The 19881-nt window shown below is 34.2% G+C and overlaps 2 protein-coding genes across 5 annotated transcripts in view; one reads left to right on the top strand and one right to left on the bottom strand.

Annotated features, from left to right (window-relative positions):
* LOC111510666 (protein Loquacious) overlaps positions 1-19881 on the top strand; it is a 70170-nt gene that overhangs the window by 10667 nt on the left and 39622 nt on the right. The gene's annotated exons all lie outside the window — the stretch shown is intronic.
* Positions 1089-3209, bottom strand: LOC141480444 (uncharacterized). 3 transcript variants are annotated; one of them, XM_074170404.1, is made up of 3 exons: positions 2741-3209; positions 2362-2558; positions 1089-2201 (listed from the first exon to the last, which is right to left on the bottom strand). In XM_074170404.1, the coding sequence occupies exons 1-2, from the start codon at positions 2869-2871 to the stop codon at positions 2381-2383; spliced, it is 309 nt and encodes a 102-aa protein (XP_074026505.1). In that variant the 5' UTR covers positions 2872-3209; the 3' UTR covers positions 1089-2201; positions 2362-2380. The 3 variants fall into 3 exon arrangements, with proteins under 3 accessions (XP_074026505.1, XP_074026507.1, XP_074026504.1); XM_074170406.1 differs by having other exon boundaries at positions 2456-2558; XM_074170403.1 differs by lacking the exon at positions 2362-2558.

Raw genomic sequence — 19881 nt, 5'->3', positions numbered from 1 at the left:
TGTCTTTAGGCAGTCCTAACATCATTTTAGGCTCTTTTTCCACAACGGTCAATGTTGCACTATGCATTACATTTTGAAATTGTCTATCCTTGTTATCTTGAGACCAACTCGCTTCGGAAGAAGTAGTTTCTTGTTCATACTCACTAGAGATTGATGAAGATTGCGATGTAATAGATAAATCGTCTGTTGGTTTTGTATCTGGGAATAACTTCCTTTTCATACCGGCAATCTGGGCGGTTTTAATAGGTGAAGTTGATGTGTTTTTAACTGGTACTAGAAACGGTGATAATGCTTCATTTTTTGTCTTAGGACCAACAATGACACCTTTGTTCTATATTTTATTGTCGTTGGCTTCATTGTGTTAACTTGAACGGCTTTGTCACAAGCAAGGCTTTTATTTTCTGTTGAGAAAACGTCGTGTGAAGATGAACAAGGACCAGCTTCACAATAATTTATTTCTCTGGTGATTGTTTTATCTGCTGTATCCACAGGGCCTACACAATGTTTCATGGTGTATTTCATTAGTTCGAACTTCCATTGTCTAATATGATATAAAATGATGTAAAATCCCTGATCTCAGAACTGCTAACTGTATTGAAAATGGTGGAAATCATGAGATAAAAATCATGAAAGAAATTTTGGGAAACCGCATTATAATACAGGGTGTAACTGAATAATTGTAAAACATTTAAGAAGGTGATTCCTCATCGAAAAAAGATAGGATCTTTCATATAAAGAAACTTCATTGGAGCATCCCTTGTTAAGATACATCCCTTGTTAAAAGGGGTACATAAAATTTGTATAACAATTTTTTTCACAAGCACTGAAAAAGTTACAATATTGAAATTAATTATAGCACATAAATTAGTTTCATCCATAACTTCTCTGGGAGCAGCTTCTGATAGAGTCTCTTGAAGCAACCTAAGTCTTTGTCTTTTGAGAGCAGCCCCTCTTACAGGTTTTGGCCTATTTACTTTCTGACACTGAAATTTGTGGGGCACAATACAGCTTAGTTCCGATAGTAGATGAAGTAATAGTAATAGTATGTGGCATAATCAATATGCAAAACGTTTTAATAAAAAAATAAATAAAATTTTCAAGTGTTTTATTTTTATTCATATTGGTGTGGCACACTCAGAAGGTACCTTATTTTCAATGTACAAACTCCAAATAGAATGAATATAGGTTACAAGTAACTTGGCTGACAACTAAAATTTCAACTTGCTCCTCATACTATGATTTATTTGATATTTTTACATACAATAGGAAAAATATCATTACTCCAGAAGAGCATGCTGTTTTCCAAAATATTTGCACAATAATTCTCATCATAATTTACAATATAAATGTCTACTTCCTTTGATATTTCAAAATCATGATGTGCAACACAGAAAAGCCCTTTTTTTTTAAAAATACATCTGCATTTGGACCTGAGCCATATATTTTGAGGATATAACATCTTTTGAAACATACCTACTCATGGCTTTCTCAGATGATGGACATTTGATTTTCAATACTCAATAATCAATACTCTCACCATCAGGAGATGTACCAAATACGGGATAATTAGGGTTCAAGATCAAACCACACCCATTAATTTTTAGTTTCATTTTTTTTTTCGACTTCTTTCAATACTTTTTTCTCTAGCAAACGCCCTCTTTTCATCGCCTCTGTGTCCTTTAATTTAATTGCTCCCATTATACTTTCATATAAAGTGCCTTCGAAAACTTTGCAGTGTGCTGCTTCATGCATCTTCGAAGCAGTAATTCTAGCATACCGTAGCTCATGCCACAGCGGACAGTCATTCTGATCAATTGTAGCTAGATTAGCTTTATTGCAAGATGATGTGTCCATCATACTCCTGCAATAATTGATGAACTATGTGGCGTTAGCCGGTTTATTTGGTAGTGTATTTACTAAATGATGAAGGGATAATTTTTCTGCTCTGCTTTTTTCCTTGTAGTATTTCATGAGTTGACTTTCCATGTGACCGATGCTTTTGCTATGGTTTCGAGTATTGGCAGATGGAGCAGGTTTGGCTTTTGAACTACTACCTAACTCTTTAACTCTTATATACTTTAGGGTTGTGCCTATCGTGGATAATTTGGACTTCTTCCAGTAACAGTCGATACTAGTAGAGGGAGGGTCTTCGCTACGCCTGTGCAGCCAAGCTATAAAAGCTATTGCATGCTTACATCCACCTGAAAACTAAAAATATATATAATAATTATATTTTATGGATAAAACATGATCACATTATGAAATCAGACTCTTATTTTTATGAAACAAAATGTGTAAGTTGCAACTTGTGTCAATACTCATTCGTGCCCTCTAAATACTTTACCAATCAATTATATGTACCTAAATGTGCTGCGCAATCTTAACATTCTGCAGAGACAATTCTCTGTTCAGCTTCATCACATAGTGCTGATACAAAGTAACACTTCTGTTTCACATTATGTTCGGGAGTAATACGAGCTTTCACTACACATATGTTTGCTTCCCTATTTACTGGAACATATCCAATAGCTGAATCGCCATAAGAACATCTTTCGGACCTAAAAACACAAATATTATCAGGTTAGAATAAGAAGTGATTGTAAACATTTTTCTTAAACAAATTTTTCACTGCATTATTTGAGGTTATGTACACTTTCTCAATGTTAGTAAGCAAATAACTAGAAAACTGAACGAAAAGCTGAAATTAAAGACACTTAATACACAATAATTATTCAAGTACCTTGCAGCTTTGACGCCTCTAATCTCATCTGAAGTGAAATCGGGATGGTTTTCGAAAAAACTTGTCATCATGAAGACATCTATTCTCAGCAAATTGTCAGATTGTGCCATTACAAGTCCGGCTTCAGTCATTGTATTTATTTTCTGGGACCTTCACAGTAATGATAAAATGATAATGGCCAAATAACTGCTTGCAAAACTCTAATTAGACGGACAAACAATAATAGAATACTACAGAACAGCATGTAAATAAATGTTGTTGACATGGACTTTGACGTCATCCTAAGATCCTACCAATCCCGTTGTGTTTTACCTAATTTGAATCTGTCTCGTAATTTTTACGTTTTCAATTATGAACTATTTAAAATTTATAAAGTATATAGTCATGTGAACCCATTTACATTGATCTGGTATCAAAATAGATTAAGAAAAAATTAAAATGAGCTATTTTATATTACATGCATATGACCTATTCCATCATACATTTTATATAGAGAAGGGTAGAAGAATACCCAGTTGCACTTTTAAGAAAATTTTGAAGCTAGAACCTCTATTTCAACTTTAACACAAAATGATATCTTTTATTTTTGATAACAGAATCTCTAATAATATACATTATGATCCATACATGCACACCAACTTTATAAGCATGAATAGTAGATGTAAGGCCCTTATGAAATATGCATATATATATATATATATATATATATATATATATATATATATATATATATATATATATATATATATATATAGTTGAACAATTTGTAAAATATAGTCTACTGTACTTGTACTGTTTGGAATCTTTTAGATATAGATTTATTGATCCTTCAGGTGTACAAACAATTCAATACAGACAGGATAAGTCAAGAATTACAAAATAGTTCAGTTGAAATTAAAAAAAAATGTCAGCAGTAGCAGAAATTTGGGAAGCTAACCTGGAATGCCATCGAAAATTAATCCACATGTTTCTAGAAATGATATGAAATTGAAAAAGTTGAATGCAGTCAAACTGCTGGAAAATAATTTCGGTGGCTCTTAAATTGAAATCAATATGAGTGTGATCAGAATAGTGCTTTCTCGATTTCATATAATTTCTAGAAACGTGGATTCGTTTTCCGATGACATTCCAGGTTAGCTTCCCAAATTTCTGCTACCGCTGTTGTCGGTTGATTGATCAAACTATCAACACTGACGAAAAAACTTGACAAGTTGACATGGGTGGCACACCAATAGGTGGTTCCACTTATGTCTCGCTTGCGTTTACGCAGTTATTTTCATCAAGTACTTTTTTTGGTTAGTCACATTTTTTCTGCAATCGAGGACCTCCTGCCCGATACTGACGATGCCAATAGTCTGAAAAAGCCTATTGTTTGGATAGGTTTCCGCGGTCAGTAATTTGATATACTGTTGTTCGGGTTGAATTATTATTACAGATGCGGTTGAACCGCATCTGTAATTTTCATCGTTTTGACGTTTCGGTTCCTGCCTTGTCCAGTACGAACTTAGAGTGGAACACAGCAAGCATAGAGCTAGTAACAAGACTTGGGGACAAGGGAGATTACGGCCTAGTCCTCGAGTCATATAAGTACAAATCTAAGTGATTCTTGAAAATGGCTCCAAAGCAGGAGTCGAAACGATAAACGATGAAAATTACAAACAGATCGGATACATGTTCAATGAGTCACTGCAGTGAGGGCAGCCATATATTCTTTTATATAATAGTAAGCTTGCGTTGTCAAGAAGTCTTTCAAATATTTTTAAAACTTTTGGGGATTCATGTTTTTTACAAACATTGGTAATAAATACATTGTAGATGTTTACATCAAGATAATTTTTACTGGATTTTTGCAGTCTCTTTCTGCTTGGTCTGATTAATTGGAGGCCTCTGATGAGATAACTGTAGAAGCCCAAGTTTATTTCATAGTTTTCTTTATTTTTGTGAATTTCTTGTAGAAGTTGTCGGTGTCGGTGTAATTGGCACCAGCCATTATTCTTATTGCTTTTGTTGAAGGAGAAAAACTTCAAATGCCTTTGTATCATTACCCCATAAAATCGTACAATATATAATATTGAAGTGGAAAAAAGCATAATAGGTAGATAACGGAGCATGTAAGTTAATTGTTTTTTTTTAGTTTTCAGAGTAGGAACATGTATTCTAAGATAAGATTTTGGCACATAGCTGCTCTATGTGAAATGACCAGCTCAGTGAGTCATCAATTATAATTCCCAGCAAATTAACACTGCCACTCGTGGTTAGGAACCTAGTAGACGAGAAAAGTATTTTTTGCGTTTTACTTACGTGTAGCATCAAGTTATTTCTTCTAAACAATATTTCTGTTTTTTTCTGTGCTACATTCATTTCATTTGATATTGTATTCACATCCTTACCTGAGGTAGCGAGAGCTGTATCATCGGCAAATCCAATACAGTCAAATAGGGACATGTAAGCAAAAATATCGTTGACGTAAATTATAAACAGTAGCGGGCCCAGTACTGAGCCCTGCGGCACAGTATATGTGATAGGTTTCATGTTGGAAATATAATTTGAATCAATTACAACACATTGCTGCCTATTTGAAAGATATGATGGGAAAAGATGAATAGTTAACCCTTGCTTGTAGCATCAAGTTATTTCTTCTAAACAATATTTCAGTATTTTTCTGGGCTACATTCATTTCATTTGATATTGTATTCACATCCTTACCTGAGGTAGCGAGAGCTGTATCATCGGCAAATCCAATACAGTCAAATAGGGACATGTAAGCAAAAATATCGTTGACGTAAATTATAAACAGTAGCGGGCCCAGTACTGAGCCCTGCGGCACACTATATGTGATAGGTTTCATGTTGGAAATATAATTTGAATCAATTACAACACATTGATGCCTATTTGAAAGATATGATGGGAAAAGATGAATAGTTAACCCTCGTATACCGTTTGCCTCCAGTTTATATACAAGTATTGAATGTGAGACACAGTCTCAGTCAAAAGCTTTGGTTAGGTCACACAGAGCAGCGACAGTGTGTTACCCTTTCTCAAAACCTTCTATTATGTTGTCCACCACTTTTTTCAGAGCATGAGCTGTAGATGATGATTGGTTTGGGTTAAATAACTTGTCCTTTAACCCAGATACTCCCGAAATTATTTTTTCGAAAATTTTCCATAATGGTTCTTTTTTCTGCTCAATTAAATTACAAAAAACATACTTTTTAATATTTTCCTTATCTATCTACTGAAAGAACTGATATATATATATATATATATATATACCGTTCTTTCAAAAGGAAGGTGGCATAATAAACATCTACATGAATATTCATATCGTTTCATTCATATCTCTATTCTATAAAAGTTAACCTGAGAAACATTTCATAATAACTCTATTTTGTATGATATTCAAGAAAACAACTTTTAGGGTGTAGTGCTATATCACATTTATCGCATCTGAATTTTACCTTTTTATGACACTGTCCACATCTTGTCTGATTTTCTTGATAAACTATCAGATGATCTAAATGATCGTATCGAGAATGTTCATGTAAGTAGGCACTTGGTCTAATAGGACCTCGTTTGCTAGTTTTTTTATGAGTCTCTGAAATACCCTGAGCAAGAGATCGACGAAATGCCAGTTGATCCATCTTACCGCCTTGTAATTTATGCAGCTGCCAAGAATTTTGCACGGCCATATCCAAACATTGACTAATCAAAGGGAAATACCACTTTTTGCCTCTGATAGAGACACGATAGAGACTCACATTTTGGTCGGCTCTATCTACGCCTCCCATATTTTTATTGTACTTTTTGATGATATTTGGTTGTTTAACAACGATTTTTTTCTTTTCTTTCTGTGAATATCGTGAAACACTGGCTAGGGGAAAAACAGATTCAGAGTTGGATGCCATTGTCACTATACTGTTATCGTGCCATTTACAAACTAAAATATTTTCTTTTTCTTCCAGTACGTAATCAAATATACCCCGGACTTCTTTCTTCATTATAGTAGAACTCTTTATGGAACAATTTGGAATTCTATTTTCTCGAGCAGTGCCCGTTGCTCTTATTCTTCGATCTCTCAATACCATTAGAAGATCGAAAGATGTGAAAAAATTATCAAAAAAAAAGTGGAATGTTAAACATCCTTTCTCAGATACGAGAGCATCAGCAAAACTCAATATAACGGTGGCACCTAGACCTAGATTTTTATATCTTTCTGACAAGTTTGTTGTAGAACCTTGGTAAGGCTCAAACCACTCGATGTAACCTTTTGAAGTAGTTCCTGTCCATAACTTGTAGCCCCATCTTATGGGCTTACCTTTTATGAATTGTTTCGAACCATGGCGTCCAAAATATGGCACCATTGTCTCGTCGATACTATGACATTCCTGAACGGGTGCAAAAGTGATGAATCTTTTATTAAGTGCTTCCACAAGAGGTCGTATTTTTGAAAATTTGTCGCTTACATTCAGGATTGTATTATCGTTACAATGAATATTTTGCATAATGAAATTGAATCTGTTTCTCGATATTGCAGAAGTCACTAGTTTGCTACCAGCATCATCATTACTTTCCCAATACAAGGATCTTCTGGAAAAGTAGTGATAGCCACTTAGTAATAGTACTCCAAAAAAACATTTTATTTCATTGAGACTTATGTCACCAGGTCTATTTTTTTGGATTGAATACAAATTGGTATAGTCAGTTATCATTTGCCATACTTCATCATCAAAAAATAAGCTGAAGAGTTCTACTGACGATAACTGATTACTTGGTCCTTGTATATTTTTCCAGGAAGTCATGTTATCTTTAATATCTCTCTCAACCCAGTTACATGATTTTGCTTTCTTTTTTTTGTACCTTATAAAATATGACAAGGGACAATTTTCTTCAAATTCGTCATTTCTCTTATAAGAGTTATCTTGACTTATGTCGTTATTTTCCATGCCATTATTTTCGTCAGGAAAATCTAATTCATCCTTATTTCCTACATTTTCTTCCTCGCCTGAGTTCAGCCTTATTTCTACTTCTGCGTTGAGCTGCCCTGCAGGAAGATTATCGATACCGACATTTTCTTCGACTCCTGAATCCTCGTCTGTATCTCCTTCATTAGCATTAATAGGTGGAAAAAGCACTATAGCATCTGGTAACTTTGTATCATCATCAATATTTTCTATCTCTTCCATGAGTTCAAGAGCCGTAAGAGGTCTCTTGAAATAACTGTAACGATAAAAAAAGTTTGTAGTACCTGTTCATGCCACTGGCCTTTATAAAGGACAGCACATATTTTCAACAAAATGTACGAAAAAAAATAAAAAATTTGTTTATTTTAGTTATCAAATATGAAGAACAATATTTTTACGTTTCGATAAACATAACTTTGTCAAAATAAATAAATTTCAATAAATTCTACCTTACCTCCAATTGTCCAAATCTGTTACGCACAAATACAAGCAAACTCAATTATAAACTGAAGCTTACAGAAGTGAAATTTTTGTTATCTATTCACTGCAATAACTGACACATAGGTTAACTGTACATATAAGTAGGCGCCATCTATGAAAGAATGAATAAAATTCTTGAAATATAGGAATCTAGAAGCTGACCTATTAAAAGGACAGTGGCATTATCTGGGTTAAGAAGTAGTCCTAAAGTCTATTTTTTAGAATTGTCTCGAAGATCTTGCCAAGACTAGAGACAACTGAAATCGGTCGGTACTTACCAATTTCATTCTCATAAACTTTCTTGAAGATAGGGGTGACTCGAGATATTTTCAATTTGTCCGGGAATTTACCTTCTACAATAATGGAAGCATCGAAAAGATTTGTTAGAGGTTCAATCAAATCTGTTTCTTTTATAATTTTCGCATTGATGTCATAAATATAAAAAGAATTGGAGTTTTCTAGGTGAAGAATTACATTAGTTGTCTCCAAAGTTGTGATGGGTTATTAATGTCAAATACAAAAGGTGTATTAGAAATTGAGTTTGTTCTTGATATTTCTTCCGTTATTTTAGAACCAACATTTGCAAAGTATGAGTTGAATTCATTAGATGTAAATTTATTTTCTTTCATATTGGTAGGTTTTACTATTCATTTAGGATTTAATGAGTTTCCAGCTATCTCTGATTTTGTTGTTAGAATTTAGGATTGTTATCGTAACATTTTTTTTTTGCTGATATGACAATATGTAATCATTGATCCGGTAATTTTTATTTTTTCTTCCCCAGATACCCCCAGAAGGAAAGTGCTCATGTATAGCAGTTTAGTAAAAAGCTCGTTTGTAGGATGTGCTGATTGTAGGATGAATCCTAGTTTACTTCCCCCAATTACTTTTTTAAATTTTTTAGTCTTTTTTTATTAACATGTCTGATTTTAAGAGGTGTTTTCTTGACAGTAGCTGCACTATTTAATTCAATAAACTGGTCATAATGATTAGATAGAAATGCATCAGATACTCCAGTTTCATAATGCCGTTTTCTTGTAAGATTAGTGATGATGTTATCTAAGCAACTACCTGTACCGTTTACAACCCTGGTGTTTTCAAAGATAGTTGCTTCTAGACCAAAAGAATTAGCAGTAGATGAAGTTTTGACAAGTTTGAAGACGGTACCAAAAAGTCAATGTTAAAGTCACTCGAGATGATAATGTTTGTGAATTTATCAGAGAGGTTATTTAAGGGATTTTCAAGTTTATTCAAGAACAGATCGCAATTTGTGACGCACGCGGATCTATATATTGTAATTATGGTAATGTGCATATTTACTATTTTAAGTCCACAGACTTCAATATCTCTTTCAATGCTGAAATTGTTTAATGGTAATAGCTTTACCTCTATGTTGGCATTTCTAGTATATTTGGCTGCCACACCGTGCATGTTTTTTTGCCTACTGTAATGTGAGATAAGGTTGTAGTTGGGGATTTTACATAATTGGAGACATTGCTCGTCTAACCAGTGTTCAATCAGGCATAGTATATCAGGCATAGTATATCATAATTGTGTTCGTTCAAAAAAACATCAAGTCTGTCTATTTTATTCACTAGTGCGCAAATATTTAAATGATAAAATGCTTATGTTTTGAATATTTTTACATATTTCCTTCTTCTTCAATGATAATTTCAATGTTTCTTGGGATTCAAGTAAATAATTTTTTTCTTCCTTTGTTTCAACCGAGGATCCATCTTCTCCATTCACAATTGTGGAAACCCCCTCTTTGCAAAAAACCTGGATACTATCGCGCCTGTTGGCCAACCAAATTTCTCGCCTCTATACATTTTAAAAGTTTTCTATATTGATGATGACTTTCAGGGAATTTAAGTTGTGTTCCTCACATTGCACTTCAGGAAACGTTTTCTCTAGAATTTGCTTCACTAGTTCTGGTGCTGAGTGAGGTTTTAGTCGCGTGACATGTAGTGAGACGATTGTCTCTACTGTTTTATCCTCCGCTTTTTTGCGTTGGACACCCGGTCTCTTCCTCTAATGTCATATTCTGGCCGGCCAGTAATTGAATTTCTGTTTCTTCACAGCTTCAAAGATCACTTGATTTATTTTATTCCTATGAAAAATGTGCTTATTTTTCTGGCCAGTATTTTTGACAGTAGTGATTGTCAGTATTGACGTTTCTCACGGACGTAGATGAAGTATGACCAGGTGCGTTCAATTTTTCTGCACTGGTGTACGATTTCGTGGTCTGGTGCAAACTCTTAATTGTGGTTCAATGACTTGCTCAGTATCATTCTATGATTTGAATGTTTCATTGTCAGCGAGGTCCCACCAATCGGTTCTGTGTTTTATGGAGTTTTCGGTGTTGTTGATGATGTTGTATCTGTTTTTTATTGATTTTTTTTCTGGCGGTTCATGGTATAGGATTGTACGGTTTTTTCGAAGGTTTCGATTTTCGTTTTTAAATACATTGCATTTTCTTGTAGTAACTTTTGTTATCCGCGAGGATCTTAAGGTGCGTATTTACCAAAAAAGTGAGCACGAGCGAATAAGAGTGAACGGACATTCTGCATCAATAATCGTCTGATGAGTACGGGCTAGCGAGCGAGCGAACGTATGCTTGTTCGCGTTCAGAAAAGATCGAGAAGAAGGCGGTACATCAAAAGGTGCTCGCACAAAGTAGATGGATCATCTACGACTACGAACTTGAAGGTATTCGCTCTGGTGTGGACGAGACATCAATATGTCGAGCAAACACGAGCGAACACGAGCAAACATACACGAATGCTCGCTCGTGCTCGCTTTTTTGGTGAATACGCACCTTACAATTTCTCATCTTGGCTCACCAATCGGTTCTGTGTTTTATGGAGTTTTCGGTTTTCATGTTGTTGATGATGTTGTATCTGTTTTTTGTTGTTTTTTTTCCGACGGTCCATGGTATAGGATTTTTAAATACATTGCATTTTCTTGTAGTAACTTTTGTTATCCACGAGGATCTCAAATTTCTCATCTTGCTCACGGAAAATTCTCTTCAGCAGGTTAATTTATTGTAATGATTGTTCACATCGGCTTGCGAGTTTGGTGACTTTGGGTACATGCCATTACTATGACCCGATTGATATTAAATTATATTATTTTGGTCACTGTAAGCTTTCTAAACCTCGTTAAAATAAAAAGTTATCTAAAGAATTTAGATGATGTAATTCATTTTATATAAAATTGAATTAGATCGTTTTTGTATTTGTATTTGATGTTGTCTATCAACCTGTGATTGTGGTGTTTTGAATATATTTTCAGGTCACGGCAAATCTGATATCTCCATTGAACTGAACATCCTAATAATAAACTTGAGGGAAATTTAACACTTGATCAATTTCTTCATTATTTCCGTCAAACAAAACCATCTTATAGAAGTTTTCAGAACTTTCAGGTAGTACCTGTAATATTCCGCAGTCAGCCCTTTTCGCCAGACCACAATTTAATAGAAAAAGTCGAGTTTCATGGAAATGTCTACTTTTAACAAGCAATTATTTAACGGGCAATGTTTGTCTGTTAGTTGGGGTGAAATCTTGCAATTATATTTCAATGCAGCTATAATCAATGGATTGAGCTAGAATATTGGTTTAGCTTGGATGACAATGCATGGTTAGATTGGTTAGCTGGGTAACGGTATTCTACATCTAACATAATGACGGACTAGTTTTTTCCTCCCAAGAGAGGAATCCGTGTGATATGGGTATCAAACGAAACGGTTTGCTGAAAATAATACGGAAAATAAAATTACTTCACTCTTAATTCAATATGACTAACTAGATGTTGGACTGTGTTTTTTAGCACTTCCATGATATGAATGTCCTATGAGAGCGTTCTAGGGAAAACTCAATATGGTAGAAAACAAGATGGCCTTTACACCAATTTCAAAAAGTTATAGCAAAGGTTAAGGATACTTTGAACAAATTGAGCAATAACTGAAAGATAGAAAACAAACTGATAGTAAAATACATTTTTAAGCACAAGCTCTTATTTAACAGCTCTAATCAATTCCCGCAAAAAAGTTGTCACGAGATTAGCCTGTGTAGAAACAACAATATAAAATTACCCTTTTATAAAGTAGGTAAGTAAATCTCGCGCCAAGTTTTTATATTATGTAAATTCTGTGATGTAATAAGTTGTGTAATATCATTTAATTTAAAAATTATTCTCTCCTTTTTCTCCGGTAAATAAATCTTATACCTAAAAGTTTTTCACTATTAATTTATTATGTTTTTATTCAACAGTCCACGAGCAACTTTTATTTCTGGACAACCACTACACTCTATAACTATGATATTCTTAACATCACTGCAGACTTATATTAGTTCATGCAATAAAATTGATGTTCAGATACATTTTAAAATGTGCCTAACTTTTATATTGCTATTCAACAGTCGACTCATAACATTTGATTTTTATTTTTGACAACCACTACAATATATGGTATTCTAACATTCATTGTAGATTTATATTTCCTTTTGCTTCATCTTTCCCTTACAGTTACTTGAAAGATAATAGACTGATGATTGAAAGCGAAGCAGTTTTCAGGGCCAGTCTGTGATATTGTGTGAATTGATGAAGAGAAAAGTATTTGCTTTTTGCCTTCAAATTTCGTCATTGAAATTCTCTCTTCACGAAGTGAGATCAACAAATGATATGAATAAATGGTGTTGGGTTAAAGCACTCAATTTGGTTATTATTGTAAACATTTAAATATTTGAATTTGAGACACTGTATAAACCTTGGGGATTTTTTGAGATGAAATGACTTCTATATTCAGTCTTTTGATTTCTAGAATATACCAGTACACGTGGTCCAGACAAGCATACGAAAAATTGCAGTAAAAGCTTCTTAGGTTTTTTTTCATCACAGTTATTGTTGAATAACAAACTCAGAATCATACAAAATCGACCTAAAGAAACGCCCAAAGGCGATTTCAAAATAGCATACTAAATCCCCTCGATTTGAGATTGAGGTGAATTAATGTACACTTTTTATGAAAACATTGTTTTAATTCGATGTGATTTGAAATTAAGGTTCTTTTGCCAATTTTAGAATCTCAGTCGTGTAAAGTCCAAAATTTTTACTCGCCTTCATCACTTTCTTAGTATTAGGTATTCATTATCAGAAGTAGATTTACCATTGTTACAACCTTTGATTTGAAGTCCCCCCACAAACCGATGAGCAGGATAGTCTATCACGTCTACATTTGCATTCTAGCACACTTTGCCCTAAATGAGCAATAAATCATGTAAAGTAGATAAGTCACAAGAGTATCAGGTAATAAATATGTTTTACATATTAATCCCATTTGTCAGTTTTGATTTTTTGTTCTGTCTTTCCAGACTAGTATTTAGAAATTAGACTGAATACATGGCACTTTGAAGAAAAATCAATCAGAAGCATACGTTTCTGGGTAACGAATGATTTTGTTACTACTACTTTCCCGAGTATTAGGTTGTTTCAAAAGTCCGTTTTTATAAGTCTACTTCAAACTGTTAATATCTCAGTGAATAGTTATTTGATTCATTCCAAATAAGCGCCATTCGAATCGGTGCACTTTTAGCAATGTAACACAAGTCTATCAATTCCGTCAGCATAAAAATTGTGTGCTCGGGAATCAATGAAGTCGACGAGAGCCGTTTTTGCCTGGTAGTCGGTTGGCGAGAGGTCTGGGGAGTATGTGAATGGGGCAGAACTTTGACGCTAAATTCGTTTAATTTTCGGACTGTGTTTTGTGAAACAAGCGGGGAGAGCGTTGTCCTGGAGCAGGATCGTACCTCTTCTGTTGACAAAATTTTCGGTACATTTCGTCGATTTCCTCACAATAGGACTCTGCTGTGATAGTTTGGCCCGTTTGCAGAACGTTATAGTGAGTCACACCAGCCGCTGACCACCATACAGCAAAGAAGTAACAATTTCTGTCGATTGTTCAAATCGTGCGGCACCCAATTTCTGATATTTTTGACTTTACAATGAGTAAGTCTCCACCAGAGTTCTCAAAACCTAGTAATGGATTACTCTAGGTCGACCACTTCGGGGCTCATCTTTGAGGCTAAAATCCCCGTAACGAAATTTCGTACATCAAGGTCGAACAGGGTATTCATTAACACTATCATTGCCAAATGTCTGGTTAATTTTTCAGACTGTTTCGACAGCGTTTGGTTCAATTTGAATTCGTAAAGAAAAATGTCCGAAAATAGCTTAATAACACCATATAATAATAACCTGAACGGAACCTAAAAAATTGAAATTTGGAAAAAATGAGCAGCATCCATGTATAGAGTATAAAATTCTCAAATTCTCTATCGATCAGTATATACCACGACACAGTAGAATGATTATTTATTGAGATATGGAGCTACAAAAACACATGATATTGAAACTTTTGAACTTTTGAAAGAACCTAATAAGATTTGATAGCAAAGTAAGTTTATTGATTCCAACTTGCAAGCATAGAAAAAAAACATTGCTTTTCTGCCAGACACCGCTTGGCTACCAGTCGGTAGCCAAGCGGGTGCTTTGTTCACTCACTCGAATTGACTGCCGTGTTGGTCGGTGGTTCAAGCCCTAGTTTGAACGATCGATCTTCACTTGCTACCGTCCAACCCGTGTTAGGAATCACACGTTAAAAGGTTAGACCTCGTTAATCCTTAGCTCGCACAAGTTTCTACTTCTGAGGGTTGTCGTTCGTAGGGGTGCGACAGCTGGTTAACGGAAAAACAGATTTTAAACAGAGAGATATTTAAACTTCCATATATGACTTATAACCTGAACAAAATGTATTTGCAACAGCATTCAGCTCAGACCCCTTCATCAGTTTGAGAATGCTGTTGATGTTCCTTTCAAAAAAGCTCTGGATGTTATATGGCTCTGTTCAGGCATGCAGAAACAACAGTGACTCCAAATTCTCATTACCCAGTGTTTATTCAATACTGAGTATATCATGTGAGGGATTAATCCTATTATATCATTTGGTTAGTATAGCTTGAAGCATAACAAAGAGGCAAAGTCAGTATCTTCTACTATTACAGTGGTATGCATATTTTCTGACGACGAGACTGCAGCTCAAAAAATATCCTCATCATTACCCCCATCTGCGTTGTAAATAGTACGTTATTTCTGAGAGCAAGTCACCTATAAGGCAAATGATCGCTTACCCGTTATTTCATTTGCAAGAAACTGCACTTTTCTGGAGCACCGTTTGTGATCAACTGTAGCAGTCGAAAACAATGATATTATTGAAATCAACGTACTCATAAGATATGTCAATGATATCATGTGTCTGTCTCATTGTTACACCATGGAATGCGATATAAACGACATCCTCTATCCAAAATATATCGCTTTATTTTGTGCCTTTAGATTTTATACAATAAAATCCGAAATTGAGAAGAAAGTTGATATAATAGTTGATCTGAAAGTATGATGCAGCTGGACGGCCACTCATAGTTGTAGTGGACATAATAATCCTTTGGAACAGATTCTAAGCATAATAGTCTGATCGTCTTCATTTATTTCGACAGAAGGATCCTCACCGACAAATAACTCAATTAATAGCAGTTTGGAAGTATTGGAGACGTCATTCAAAACCATCTATTCTAAGAGGTCTGTTGGAGGTGGGTATACATCTGTCTTTAGACGGTATCAGTGATTCAACATGACAATCCATTGAGTATTGAGTACTAATAGTAATTTCGAAAACTTTCATACCAGTGTGAAGTCGGCCATTGGTTTCAGCCACGATTTGGGCGAATTTTCGCTAACTAAAAAGAGTGCGCCCAGTCGTCATTAGACGAAGCATATGGCAATTCGTTTCTAGCCATGAAAATGTGTCTTCTAGGACATTCATTGCCATGATTCAACAGTGCTGTGGGGATAAATTTATATAAAACAATGGTATGCAGCGTGTTCTATAATACCTATATGGTCCTAGATTTTGTCGTGAAAAATTACACCTACTGAGACCATTTTCATCATTTTGATTAAAAAAATCTTTCTTCCGGAAAATTAGCTTTGCTGGAAATATTTTTACATGGAACAATAAAATTCTCTGGTTTTTGTTATACCTATATTGAACTCGATTCTTTCGCGATAAATTACACCCAGAGCAACCCATTCCATCATTTTGATATAAACAATCATAAGTTATGAGAAAGTAATGTTGCTGGGAATATTTTCACGTCAAAGAATAGTACCTATTTGGCGTATTCTATAACACCGATGTGGTCTTCAATTTTGTCGCGGAAGATTACACCCCCTGCAACTCATTTCATCATTTCGATTTAAAAAGCCATAGTTCACATATTTTTACAATAATTGACAAATCAAATCGTAAACTAATGACTAACATCATGAAAAATGAAACTTCCCGTATTTTTATACCACTTGTATTTGTAACTAACGTTACTGCAGTTTCGTCCTACAAGTACATTTTCTATCTTATACAATAAACTGCTTGTCCTGGTTCTGATGTTCATGTATTTCGGGGTAATTTTCCTTTTTAGGTACTCTTGGTTGAACCATAGGTTCTGCAGTGCTTGATGGTACTTCATTTTCAGTTTGAAGTAGTAGGTGGCTTGTCTAGCTGTACTTGCTTCTTTCAACAAATTGATGGATGTGGCAGTTACTACGTGGTAGGAGATCATGAAAAATGAGAAATAAAACTTCATATGTTTTTATATCACTTGTATTCGTAACTAACGTTACTGCAGTTCCGTCCTACGAGGACATTTTCAAACTAATACATTAACTGCTTTCAAATCGCCGGCCTCCAGTCTGAATCAATGTATTTATTAGATATATTTTTCATAAAGGTCACTTATGATTGGATATGCGGAACTATTTTTCTGTTTTTCTTCATTCTTATATAAAATGGAACACCTAGAATACAGCTACACCATGCGTTGCTATATGTTTTAAGCTTTCTAAGGTTTTTTTATTCGTAAATTTTGTAGCGGCATTGAAGTTTTTCCAAATAACTGCTTTTGAATATTCATCTACATATCTACAGCAAGTTAGTGGATTCTTTAGGAATATTTGGTTAAGATTACTATGAGCGATATATATATATATATATATATATATATATATATATATATATATATATATAGGGTTCTCAGTAAAATCGTTCAAGTTCCATCCATTTCCAAAAAATCATTCAACATTTTCAAATGGAATACCCTAAACTTTTTCATTTGTATGCACACCACTAAAATTCCCCTACCTACATTTCTAATTAGAGGTGAATTATACCTAAAACTAGTATTTTTCAAACTATGATGTTGCAATAAATTTGTTGGGAATGACGAAAAAAAATATTGCCACCCCATACTTACTTTTCAGTCATTGGATCTGAATCTGGTGTTAGTTTAAGGGTTTGTGTGAATCTCTCTAACCACTAATGAGTTCATTTACTCGCTCAGTCAACTCGGTACTCGCAACCAACCACGATTATCATTCATTGAAACCAATACCATTACTAGTATTGGTAGTAGTTCTCGAGGATATCAAGAATATGAAGTGATACAAAATTATTATTTTCATTATTAGAGTCATGCTTCATATTTTAACAAACACCTTCATCAGTTTGAGAATGCTGTTGATGTTCCTTTCAAAAAAGTTCTGGATGTTATATGGCTCTCTGTTTAAACATGCAGAAACAAGAGTGACTCTCAATTCTCATCACCCAGTGTTTATTCAATACTGAGTATATCATGTGAGGGATTAATAGAAGATCCTATTATATCACTTGGTTAGTATAGCTTGAAGCATAACAAAGCGGCAAAGTCAGCAGGGCCATAGCGAAAAGAAAAACCAGGGGTGAAGGGAATCCAAATTTTCCCAACTCGAAGAAATGAAAACCGAGGGATGAGTTACTACTATAATATATTAATTCTATTACTTGGCTATCCAAAGATTGGCTGAATGATTGTGCCCGTTAGGGTATGCACAAACAAAAATTAATTTTGTTGATTACAAAAATAATAATGGGAATTATTCTACTTTGGACCAAATAATATTGTGCTTATTGTTTTCTACTATTATTTTTTCTATCTTCACAACCCGAAATTTCCCAACTTTTCCAAGTCGGAAAAACAGCGAAAAGTTGGGAATTTTGTAAAATTGTCACGTCAAAATTTGTGGACTGTTCTTACTTGAGAGTAATTAAACTTTTTATGAATATTTCAAACAACTCAGAATTCTCTTCAAGTTATGCATGTTGGGAAATCCCAACCTTCTCCTGGTTATTTCCCTTTTCTTATTTTTCCTATTACCTCTCCTTTTCTTTTCTCTCATTTTTATTTTTTTAATTTTTATTCATTTTTTACTATTATTTTTTTCTATCTTCATGGGCCAAAATTTACCAACTTTTTCCCAAGTCGAAAAAGCAGGGGGGGTCCCCATCCTCCTCCCCATGGCGACAGCCCTGAAAGTCAGTATCTTCTACTATTACAGTGTAGTCCAGTCATTTAAGGTTTTATCTGCGGAAAAATTCCTACTGAGCTGAATTTTGATATACACCTTTATTATGGCATTTTAATGAAGATGTGAAAAATCGACATTGATATCGTGCCGGCTAAAAAAGTTATTAGGGTCAAAAGGTTACGAAAATCAGTTTTTCGGGAATATCTCGCGACCTATGGCTCGGAGGTCAATAAAGGTCATTATAAAATTCTGTTACAATACAAATATTGGGTTATACTCCAAAACATTCAATTATCATTTTCATTATTAGAGTCATGCTTCATATTTCAACAAACACTGAAGAAAATCGTTGAACAGTGTATTTCGTAGTAATTAAAAAAAAGTCAGAAACCACTCAAATATTTCGTAAAAAAGAAGAACTGTATAAAACCACACTAACATCATTATTAAATGGATGGAATGTAGCCGTTACTACGTGAAAAAATTATATTGAAACTTCTTATGTTTCTATACCAATTTGTATTTGTAACTAACGTTACTGTTATTTCCTCCTTCAAGGACATTTTCAAACGAATATTCGTTTTTCATAACTTCATTATTGTATCAAGTTTGAATAACGCAAACATATTTTTAATGACAGATATTTTGAAAATTTCCTTGTAGGACGAAACTGCAGTAACGTTAGTTACAAATGCCAGTGGTATTAAAACATAGGAATTTCAATTCTCATTTTTCATGATTTCAAACTTTTCCCAAACATATAATCTCAGTCTGCTTTCAAATAAATTTTTCACGTCTTTAGATATGGGAGGAGTTTCATAGACAATTCATTTAATATAACCCCATATGGAACATGAACATCGTACCATATGCCGAAGAAATCTAATGTATTTCTTTCTAGTGACATGCCCATCAAACAAATACAGACCAATCCTCGTTTTCTGATAATAAGTGATCATTCATGTACTAGTGATGATTCTTGCAGCAATGTTGCATTCACAGCCGTTTTTATAAAATGTCGCTTCATCAAAAATTAGACGAAATATTTGTCAAGCCCAAACAAAAAATTCACACGTTTCTCAGATAATATTATTCTCCCAACTTCTAGTAATAATTGCGTGTAATTTGCTTGCTATTATCATTCCAGACACGTTAGTTCGAAATAATACTTATTCTCTACTCAGAAATTTATTTTCTTCATTTGTTGCAGGGCTTGTACGTTACAACTTCTTATAATATAAA

The sequence above is a fragment of the Leptinotarsa decemlineata genome, unplaced genomic scaffold (genome assembly GCF_025532065.1).
Source record: "Leptinotarsa decemlineata unplaced genomic scaffold, Ldec_3_MD MMD2_P_RNA_scaffold_9, whole genome shotgun sequence".
NCBI lineage: Eukaryota > Metazoa > Arthropoda > Insecta > Coleoptera > Chrysomelidae > Leptinotarsa > Leptinotarsa decemlineata.
This window is presented reverse-complemented; position numbering and strand designations above follow the sequence as displayed.